General features: G+C 49.3%; 1 protein-coding gene across 1 annotated transcript in view; it reads left to right on the forward strand.

The window, feature by feature from the left end:
* The window catches only part of DNAH9 (dynein, axonemal, heavy chain 9), a gene marked incomplete at its 5' end in the record, with an annotated part of 172,531 nt that overhangs the window by 84,746 nt on the left and 76,860 nt on the right, over positions 1–10,925 (forward strand). The window contains one exon of the mRNA XM_010138359.1: positions 2,080–2,199. Within this exon, the coding sequence (XP_010136661.1) occupies positions 2,080–2,199 (120 nt within the window). The remainder of the gene's footprint in view (positions 1–2,079; positions 2,200–10,925) is intronic.

Genomic DNA, 10,925 nt, shown 5'->3' on the forward strand with positions numbered 1-10,925 from the left:
GCGTTGCACGCCCTCCAGCCAGCCGCCTCCAGTCCCTTCCGCCAGCGCGTCTTCATGGTAGGAAGCACAAACACTTTTGAGGCCTTCTGGGGCTTATTATTCTTCAAACATCTGCTACACTTTTAAACTAAAACTATTGAAACCTTCGCTGGAGCTCGCTCTCTCTGGGGCTGGAGCTCGCTCTCTCTGGGGCTGGAGCTCGCTCTCTCTGGGGCTGGAGCTCGCTCTCTCTGGGGCTGGAGCTCTCTGGGAGCCCCATCCTAGCTCGCTCTCTCTGGGGCTGGAGCTCGCTCTCTCTGGGGCTGGAGCTCGCTCTCTCTGGGGCTGGAGCTCGCTCTCTCTGGGGCTGGAGCTCGCTCTCTCTGGGGCTGGAGCTCGCTCTCTCTGGGGCTGGAGCTCGCTCTCTCTGGGGCTGGAGCTCGCTCTCTCTGGGGCTGGAGCTCGCTCTCGGAGGGGGGGCACAGCACGTGGGCAGGGGTGGGTTCAGAGGGCTTTAGCGTCTAATTCTTCTGTCTTGGATGGGAAACACGGTGCTGGGGAACTTTTTTCATCCCTTTCTGCTTCTCGTTTCTGAAGCCTTTAATGCCTGAGCTTTTATTTTATTTTTTAAGAAGTGAGATTTTGTCAAAGATGATGGTGAACTTTTGGGAGATCACTGGCAGCCCACTGGCCCACACTTACCAAACTGACTGACTCCAGTGAGTTTTCCCCTCTACAGATGGGTAAAGACACCCTGCTCGGTATGGGGGTGGATGGGGAGCTATGTCCTTGCTTATCTGAGATATCCCAGCTTGCTAGCTTCCCTGCTCACAACCGGGCCCCGAGCTGTCCCATACCCATTTTTAGCAATAAATGAGACTATTCTGATGGTCAGAACCACTAAGGACCTTTCCCTGTCCTTTGTCTCCCTGGGAAAGGTCATTATGGATCTGGGGAGGGTGGATGCAGAAGCAGGATGTTGCACACGGGTGTATTTGTGTGTTGCTGTAGAGCGTGTCTGGTGGGTGCTGCAGGTATGATCAGTTCTTCATAGACCAGTTACCAGATTGTGCTTGTGTGATGGGACTTTATATAAAGATTTTATATATAAATGTGTGCACGTGTATTCATGTGGATGCAGAGACAGACATTTCTTGTGTGATTCATTCTGAGGCAGGGTGAGGACAGACTGTTCTGTGTTTTCCAGCATCCAGGAGAGCTGCAGATATCTCTAATATAAGCCTTTTTCATTTTCAGGGCTGTTCCTCGGGTGTAGCTCAGTGTTAAAGTGATTCACAAGCAGTTTAGCCTTAAGCAGTTCGCACTGGGCACAGATAACATCGATTATTACTTCTTCTTGCTCCAAGTGCTTGTGGGAGACAGGGATTTGTTTTAGACCACAGTGTGAACAGCTCTGCCCAAGAAAAGGGCTATTCTTTTTCTCCAGAGGATTCAGGCTCTTTATCGCCCCTTCTCAGCACTTTGCAGCCAACCTGCATGTGACAAGGTCTCACCTTGTGCTGGTTGAGTTCCTCTGCAGCCATGGCCCATGGCACATGTTCAGGCGGCTTCAGGAGCAGAACAGTTTTATTGCCTTATGTGTTATATTCCCTTCTAGAACCGGGTGTGGGAGGTACAGCTTGGAGATGGTTCAAGCGTACCCCCAGCGGCTCAGGGAGCCCCTGGGGGGTTTGAGCACAGCGTGGAGGATCAGCAGAGCCCCAAGATGGGACTGAGACTGAGGGGCTGCAGCACCAGGCACTCTTGTTTTCTCAGCTGCCCTGTTCATGCTCAGCCATGGAACAAACCAGCGGTCCTTGGCCAGGAGGAGCCCCTTTCCCAGTTTAAACTCACACCAGGACAGAGCCCTGTGTAAATTGGTCGTGTGTGTTCTTTGTCTCTGCCCTGTGCTGAAATCCCTGCTCCGCGCTGGCACGTGGTGCCGCAGCACTGTGCAGGGGCTGCGCCCTGGGTACCAGCCTGGGCAGCGGGGGCTGGGTTGGAGCTTGGCCAGCCCTACCTTCAGGGGGAATCATCCCTGAAAGAGTTTTCCTTAAAGCTCTGCTGTTATTTTCTCTTTTTTTTTTTATTCACGTGCAGCGCCTCAACGAGAACCTGGCAAAGCTCACCGCCAAGTTTGAGAAGGCTACTTCAGACAAACTCAAATGTCAGCAAGAAGCTGAAGCTACAGCGTGTACCATCGCTCTTGCAAATCGACTGGTGAGTGTCAGCAGATGCAGCTCCGATGGCATGAATGGGCGGTACCAGGTGCTGCTGAGATGCCAACCATGTGCACACAGTACGTTCCATCCTCTGATTTTATTTGGAATACATTTCCTGCGCTGCAGCAAGTTTCAGGAATGGAAATGATTTTGCACGGGCTGTGTGCATACATCAGGGTGGGCACTGCTCATATTTAGAGACTGGCTATACTCCCTCCCAGATCCTTTTTGGTGCTTAATCGTGTGATCCAGTACTGATGGGCCAGAATGATGTGGCTCAAAAAACACATCACGAAAACAAAGGTGGGAACAGGCCTGTAGCTTTGCAGGTTTTGAAATGACAAGTTAATAGTGAAAAGGCAGTTCCTGTCTCTGTTATCAGTCCGTCGGTACGCACCGCGCTCTGTGGTGTCTCCAAACTACGCAGCCCCCGGGACCTCTGTGAGGGTGGTGTCACTTCTTCACAGGTAAGAGATAAAGATGGGGGTTGTTCAAGCTGGAGCCCCAGCTCACATCCAGGGCTGCAGCTGCCCTTCACACTTTGTATTTTGGCTTCTGCACTGGCTGTTAGCTTGGATCAAACCAGTTCTTCCCCCAGGCAAGGAGAGACTGTCCCGTGCTTGAGCTCTGCCCTGGCAGGCGCTGGGCTTGGTTCTAGCAGCTGGCTCTGCTGACTCAAGCTCCCCCTGGAGCCCACGAAGGCAGCATTGACCTCACTGTGGCAGAGAGCCCCAGTTGTCGTATGCTTTCAAAACTTCGTCTCACTGTGCCAGTGGGGAAGGTGCAGGGAGAGGTACGGACTGCGACCTGGCAAAACTCACTGAAAGGCATGGCCCCTTCCGTGCGACCGCGCAGCCTGGTCTGGTAGCAGCGGTGAAGAAGGGCTGCTGCGCTGCCCTGACTCCCGGGAGCAGCAGAGATGATGTGTGTGGACACATCTTCTTGCCCAGACCGGCGTCTCCAGGAGAGCCTCCTGCCCGGTCTGCAGGGATGGAGGCTGGTCTCAGTCTGTCTCGTGAAGCTGATGGTCTTGGTCTGTCTTGTTGAAGCTGCTTCTGTTGGTGGGACTGGTGGCAGCTGAGCCAGAATACAAAGGTGTTTCTAGAAGTGATGCTGGATGCAGATTTCTCTGGTTTACCAGCTTGTGGCTGGGTTGTAATTTGTATGTAATCTCGTTGTATCTATCCCACTGTAGAGGGAGAAGGTAAAGATGGCTGAATTTGTGGCTTAGGACATGGAAAGTTCTCCATTTCCTACTCTCAAACCTTCTCAGATGACCTTCAGCACATTGCTTTAGCCTGGGTATTCAGAGCCAGTGAAGGCTTCAGGTGGCTTTTCATGGGCATATGAAAAAGGCTGCGTTTAGAGGGGAATCAAATTGCTCCTGAGATCTGCACGTTCACCCACTGCATGCTTAGGGACCGGGAAACTTCTAAGAAACCCTTTCACCTTCAGCCTCTGCCTCCTTTGGAACGCGGGAGTGCAGCCGCGCTGCAGCAGAGGCGGCTGCTGGGCAGCCAGGTGCCGTCAGGACTGGGGTATCCTCGGTCAGAGACAAACAGCACCCAAGTCCCTCTCGATATTGATTACGAATCTTTTCTGCAACCACCAGAGGAGTTTTATGCTTTCCTGTTCTTCGTGTTAAAGCTCATTGAACGCTTCCAAAACCTTTAAGACAGGAAAGTCGCAGCTCCATTTTGTTTGTGTTTCTGGGGGATATTGCGTTTCCCTGCGTCTTTCCACAGCTTCACAAAACGCTGTTTAACCTGTGATGCGGTAGATTGTGGCTCACCTAGGAGTCAGCAAACACAAAATACAAGGAGAACACAGAAACGGTGGTTTCAGCTCTTTCCCCGTCCCCATGGGTCTGTGCTGGTGTGTGCTTTCCCCTAACGCAGCTTCATTCCACCTCAGTTAGTACCACTGTGACAAATAGGACGGGATTTCCGAAAGGGGTGTGTTCAGTGTCTGGATTCTTGGCTTGAAACAAGAATCTTTGTTCAGGTACAGCTGTGATGTTGTGATAAAAAGCTTGTGAAATTATGGTTTGGCTTTTTTTTTTTGCCTTTGCTGTATTATCAATCTCACCCTTGAAAAACAAACAGAAGAAATATGTTCACAAGATGGGTTGTCACTTGTGAGGGATGTTCCTACCTGATAGTTTAAGTTTAATCGTTTCCTTTAGAAGAAGATATTTTGATGCCGAAATCAGGATAAGATGCAGGAATCCGGTTTGAGAAACCTTTTCCTTGGTGGCAGTTGTGGTTTTTGCGGAGATGTCTGTGGGAGTTGGTCGGGTCTGTGTCACGGGCAGTGTAACAGCAGTTTGGCTGCCTCAGCTTCAGAGCTATCCTGTTTCTTCCCTCTTGAGATGCTTTGGATGCCCTGGAGACCAGTTCTGGAGAAAAACCTTTCCCTGCCCAGGCTGCAGGGGAACCACAGCAGCCAATTTTGAAATGTTGAAACCATCAAAGCAATTAGGAGGAGGTGATGCACAAAGTACTCTTCTTTGGTGGTGTGGGAATGGGAGAAACCACGTGTGGCTCTGCCCAGTCTCCAGTGGGTGATGCTGGCCTCTCCTGTAGTTATTTCAGTCTCTTAAATATATTTAAAATGAGGATGTGTCAGTGACTGGTTTTCAAGTCTCCAGTGTGCAGCCTGATCGATGCGTCACGAGAACAGGGTGGAGGAGGAGGGGGGTTGATTTTGTGCAGGTAAAGGACGTCAGTGGGGAATAGTTTTCTACTTGGGATACAATCGTTATTTTTCAGCCCTGCCAGTCCTTGCTGAAGTTTACAATCCATTTTCATTTAGACCGAATGTGGATGCCTGCTCAAGTTCGGTGCATCGCCGTAGCGAGGACCGTGATTAGTCATGTCCTCCTGCGCTTGCGACAGTGGCGTCCAGGGAGGCTGCAAAGTGCTTTTGCTCTCTGTTTGAAAGCAGGAAGAGCTTCCCCAAGCTGCCTCTGTCTGTGTGCAGAGAGGAGACAGACATTGTCATCTTCTAGCCCCCACTGCTGTGGGGGACGCTCTCCTGTGGGCTCAAACACTGTTTCCTCTCATCGTTAGAGAGCAAGCAGAGCCGGGGACAGTAAATCTCTATTCCCGCATCTAGGATCACACTGACTGAAGCATCATACGATTGGCACAATCTTCACAGTGGTGAGGAAGATGAATGCTGGGCAATGCCCTGGATTCTGCTAGGGGAAAAAAGAGCGTGTTTTTGTTGATCTCTAGCTAGTGAACATCGTCTGTTGCGCTTGTGCTGGGTAAAGTTTCCAGCCTGATCCACAAGTGTTGATAACAGAGAAGAGTCTGAGATCTTGGGGAAGCCAAGGCCAACTCGGGGCTTTTATGAAGCCAAGAGGGGTGGAGTGGGATTGTTCATGTTCTGGTTTTGTCTGTGGCTGCTGAGAGATTAATAGACGCATGCACAAACAGCCCGAATACCGCTGAGAGGCTCCTGTTGCTCCAAACAACAGAGAGTCTAGAAAAGAGCCCAACAGCAGACAAGGGAATTAAACCCGATACCTGTCCAGTGGCTCTGCTGCCGTGTGTCCAAATGCAAACATTTGGAAAGAGGTTTGAGGGGTGCCTGGAGCTCTTCTAATGCTGCAGGTAGGCTCATAAATTATCTTCCTGCTGCTCCCTCACTCCCAGCCCTCTTAACCCCACCCAGCTGTGCCAAAACACACGGCAGAAGGTGGGAAGGTGTAGCAGCCCCCTTAGCAGTGCCTGAGCCACCTGGATAGTGCAGAGACCCTCCAGGGCTGCTGCCTTGGGACTGGCCTGTAGATGGAGGGAGCATCACCTTCACCTTTCCAGCCTGAGGCTCGGAGCTGAAAGGGTTTCTTCACCTCTTGCTGCCACGCCGAGAGCATCAACTTCCTGCTTGTGTGGAACATTTTGCAACGCAGCCAGAAATGGGAAGCACAGCCAGCTGCAGGTGTGTGCCCACTGGAGCCCACCGAGCCTCGGGGCCTGCAGGCAGCATCAGCCACCAGTGGGCGAAGTAACCCAGACTCAACCCAGAAACCCTGTGACTCATTTCACATGGGAGATGAGCACAGGCTGTCTGCTCAAATTTGTGTCTGGAACTGAGAACACCTGCCTTAAGGTCCCTTGGGTTCCTCTTCAGGGCTTTAATGGGAGAATGTGGTTCTCACCAGCCCAGCTGCAAAGAGAGAACCGTAACTTGCGCTGCCAGGCTGCTGCAGCACGCAGCGATGCACCACTACCAGGGTTCTCTGCTTACCCTGGATCATGTGGAAAATGGGAATTTATTAGGATCAGGGATGATTTAAAAGTCTGGGCAAGGCCAGGGTCACTTCTACTGGTGGAAATTATTCAGTGAAACTGGTTGGGAGAGAAGGAGGGAGGTGCTCAGCCCCTGGGGAATCGTCTGTCCCTGCCTGTGTCTGGGATATGAGCTGCAGCATTTGTACCATGATTTAATAGAGAACCATTCACTTAGAGGAGTTTTCATTTAGAGGTGAAATCTTACCGTGCTTGCCATCAGATGGAGAAAAATGCTGGAGGAGCGGGGAGAGAGTGTCCCAGGCCATGCTGGTTACATCTCCTCCCTACCCCATGGCCTGGGAACAGCTGGAATTGAGACTCTGCTGGGTTCCTCGCAGCACGGTGGCTGCAGGACAGAGCTGCTGTGGCGAGGAGCCATGAGCCGGCATCACAGCTGAGGGAGTGCTGAGCACAGTCAGCTGGAAGGGAGGGCAAGAACAAGCTGTGTCTGTGCCAGTCCCACCAGCTGTTTTTAAAGCTGGTTAGAAAGCCCTCAGCTTGCTGCTGCTGCTGCTGTGGAAAAGGGATCACCTTTACAGGGTACCCATGGACCTACCTGTGTCCCAACTTACTGCTGTACCATGCACTGTGTCAGCTCCAGCTTTGGACTGAGAATAGATCCTGGCAGCCATCACTGATGTCCGTTTTATTTGACACCCAAGATATGTCACTGACGTGGCTGTGGGCCAAAATAAGTTCCCAGACTTTGAAATAAACTGATCTAAGGTTGTAGGAACACAGGTAGTGTTGCTTCGGATTGAGAAGAGAACCTGGGGGTGAAGGGACTTCCACAGTGCCTGAATTGTGGTCTGGCACCTCGTGAACTTTAGATGACTGACGGAAGATGCTTCAGGATCCATGGGACAGGGCCGAGGGAATGTCTCGGGCTCTGTGCACCAGAGCAGGGAGGATGGCTGATGGATGGGTGTTTGTGAGTGGGTACGTGCTAATGTGGCAGATGAAATTTAGTGATGACAAATGTAAAATAGAGCGTGCACGGAAAAGGAACTGTAATCATGCACTTACATTGATAGGTCCTAATTGCACTATTATCCCTCACGGAAGAGCTCTCGGAGCTGCTGCAAAGAGTTCTCAGGAACAGCAGCGTGGAAGAAAAAAGGCAAATAAAATATTAGGAACTGGCAGGAAAAAAATCAGGAAGCAAAAGTTAGACAATTGTTGTACCAGAGCTGTCAGCGGCCACATCTTGCACGCTGAGCAGGCGAGTCACCCCACCTCAGGAGGCTGTAGGTGACCTAGAAAAGTTGCAGCAAAGTCTGTAACAGCTTCTCTACATGGAGAGAGGAGATAGATCAGGACTTTTCATTTGGAAAAGAGATGGTGCGAGGAATGGATGTGACACAAGCTGATGACATCACCAGTAGTATGCAGAAGGTGAATGGGAATGATTGTTCACTCTCCCTCATTATCGGAGAGCTAAAGGTAATCGAGTGAGGTGGCTTTTAATGTGCTACTTGCTAAATAAAAACAATTCCAATGATCTCTAGGGTCTGAGGTCAAGACACCTGGGATTTCTTTAAGTTACTAAAACTGACAGTAAAGTGTGACCCAAGCAAAGGAGAAGAAAAGATCCTTAAGAGCTAAGTGGATAAAAAATAACCTCAAGAAGTAACCTCTACAAACATTAGGAAAATCAGATCAATAAACACTTCTTGGTCTTAGAGGCTGTGAGAGTAGTACCAGAATTGACCTCAGGAAGGCTGGAGGGAAGACCTGGAGGTACTTCATCTATAAAAACTACAAAGAAAAGATGGAGGAAGTGGAATTCTTTGCAACGTTACTGGATTTGAAATTAAGGATAATTTGGGTATGATCCTTAAAAGGAATTGATAACTTAAAAGTAATAACTTCGCTTCCTTTTCAAGAAGGAGGATTACATAAGGACAGATACGTGGGCTGAGACCAGGGACTGTCCAGCTTCAGCTGGACTCCAGGAAATGTCCAGGACAGAGGTGGAAGTGGGCAGGTACATCCCATGCTGCCTGATCTCAGGTATTTTGCAGCCTTCATAGGCTCCACTTCAATGCATGTGAGTAAACACGGTAAGACAGACCCGAAAGGCTGAGAACACCAGGATGGGAATTCCCACAGATCATAGGAAGCGTGACTGTAGTTGACGTAACTGGCTGCTCTGGATATGGGAATGGCAGGAGTGGGGTGAAATTCAGTGATACAGGACGCAGACACGTATCTATGGATTTGTATCAGATTATCTCTAAACCAGGAGCTCGTTGCCAGCAGGGACCACTTGGATCTATTTGTTCGGGCTTTGTCCAACACGTGGTGTAGCCCAAGGAGAGGGTTGTGGTCCTCGTCCTGTCAAGTTTTCCAGCAGAAATCAGCATGTGCTGGTATCAGCGAAAGGGGCTGGGGAAACCTCTGCAACTTTGTGAGTAGGATGGTGGTTCATGTTCATGAAAGAGTAGCTTAGCTGGAACTGGTTTAGGGACAACTCTGAGGCTGAATGGGGCAAAGAAAACCTGCGGCCTCTCTTGGTGCTCCTGGAAGGAGTCAGATGGCCCAAGAAGCAGTTTTCACTGATTTTTTCACTGAAGCAGAAAGACCATCAGAGGTATGGTGGCATCTGTTAGTTCTTACTTGTCATCAGAATAATCATAAACGATCTGGATGAGGTGATGTGTAAGCAGGTCGCTCGTTTTCTCAGTAATACAAACACAGCAATGATGGAGACTGACTATAAAGAACTGTAAAAATGATACCAGGTGATGGAGGTGTGAAGTGCTGGAGAGGTAAATGTAAAGTGATGTGTATTAGAAATTCACTTTTTACTTTACATGCCCTGTAAGTGATGCTGAACTAGTTATTATCATTCAGGAACAAAATGATGGAGTTTAGAGTTCTGTGAGGATGTGAGCTTTGTGCTCCCAGAGGAAAAAAAGCCTCAACAAATCCCATATCCAAGCTGAAATTCAATGTTAGGCTTTATTAGGAAGAGAGAACAAACCAGAAAAATCACAGCCTCGCTATATAAATACATTCTAAATAAATCTTGCCTGTGCGGCTGTTCCTCCACCCCCTCTGCTCGTCCTCAAAGGATGTGGTAGAATGGAAAATGCTTCAGAGAAGGTAACAGTAAAAAGAAACCGGATAATAAAGGTGACATCATTTTGTAAAGAAAAAGATTGCAAGGACAATCCAAAGGCTGCTTCTGTGTGAGGAATTACTGAATAGCCCAAAGGTCTTCAACCCCAAAAGGAAACAGCAGAGGGAGGTGTCAAGGTCTTGAAACCATGAGTGGTTGGAGAAGGTGACATGAGCATAATTGTTTGCTGTTTTTCCACTGTCCGAACACGTTTTAGCAATTGAGAAGTTCAGACAGTACATCAAAGGATGTGCTTTTTCTACAGAAAACGTGTACTGAGATACACGGGAACTGTGTATCTCCTGGCCACAGGATGCTGCAGGTGCCAAAAGGTTGGCTGGTATCCGTGGAAATTATTGGTGGCTCTTCAGCACGAAGATAGAAGTGCTGTTTGGAAGGTCCTTAAGTTTCCAGGAGTGGGATGTTGGGAGGTGATGTCAGGAGCTATCACCCAGTGCTCACTGGTACAGTCTTCCCAAGCCATCTGCTAAGGGCTGCTGTCAGCACACAGGGTGCTGAAGGAGGTGGACCTTGGGTCTGGCCTGGTAGAGCTGTTCCTGTGGTTGTGTATTTCCGGGTGGAACTGGATCAGCTTCTTTTGCTCAGCCAAGCAGGGCACATGCCCTAGAAAACCTTGGCTGTTTCTAAAAGCATCTGGGGGTACATGTGAGGGTGAAACAGTTGCTGCTTGAGCTGGAGGACAGTGTCTACATGAGAACAATGACGTAAACTGACCAGGAGTAAATGTGTGTTGGAAAGGTGGCTCCTAACTCTCAGAAGGTAACAAGATTCTGCTTGATAAAGGACTTGGTCAAGTTGTGATGTGTGATGGTGGAATTCAGTGAGGATCTGAGGGTGGTGCCTTCCCATCCTGGGGACCTGCATTCTGCACTTCAGTTTAAGATGGCAAAAGACCCAGTTTAGGGGAGTGAGGATTTCAAGTTGTCTGTTCGGGCTTATTATAAAGATTTGTCTTCGATCTGATCGTATTTAACATTCAGCAGTGGCCTGAAAGAAAGTGACAATGTCATATTAGTCATATTTGCAGCACCCCTTATTTGGGGAGGTTTGCAAAAGAGAGAGATAGAGGAATTTTTAATAAAAATGAGAAATAGGAGAAATGACCCTGAGCTCATGCGGACTGTGAGCAGAAGAGGCAAAACAGAAAGTGCTGGTTGGCCCTTGGTAAGAGAAGCCTGTGAGTAGAGGAGATCTGCACGTTACATCGATGATTCCAGAGCACCTTGACAAGAGGATTGTGAGTAAGGTCAGTTAATCGAGCTAAAATTTTCTCCTTCA

The sequence above is a fragment of the Buceros rhinoceros genome, unplaced genomic scaffold (genome assembly GCF_000710305.1).
Source record: "Buceros rhinoceros silvestris isolate BGI_N320 unplaced genomic scaffold, ASM71030v1 scaffold2266, whole genome shotgun sequence".
NCBI classification, from domain to species: Eukaryota; Metazoa; Chordata; class Aves; order Bucerotiformes; family Bucerotidae; genus Buceros; species Buceros rhinoceros.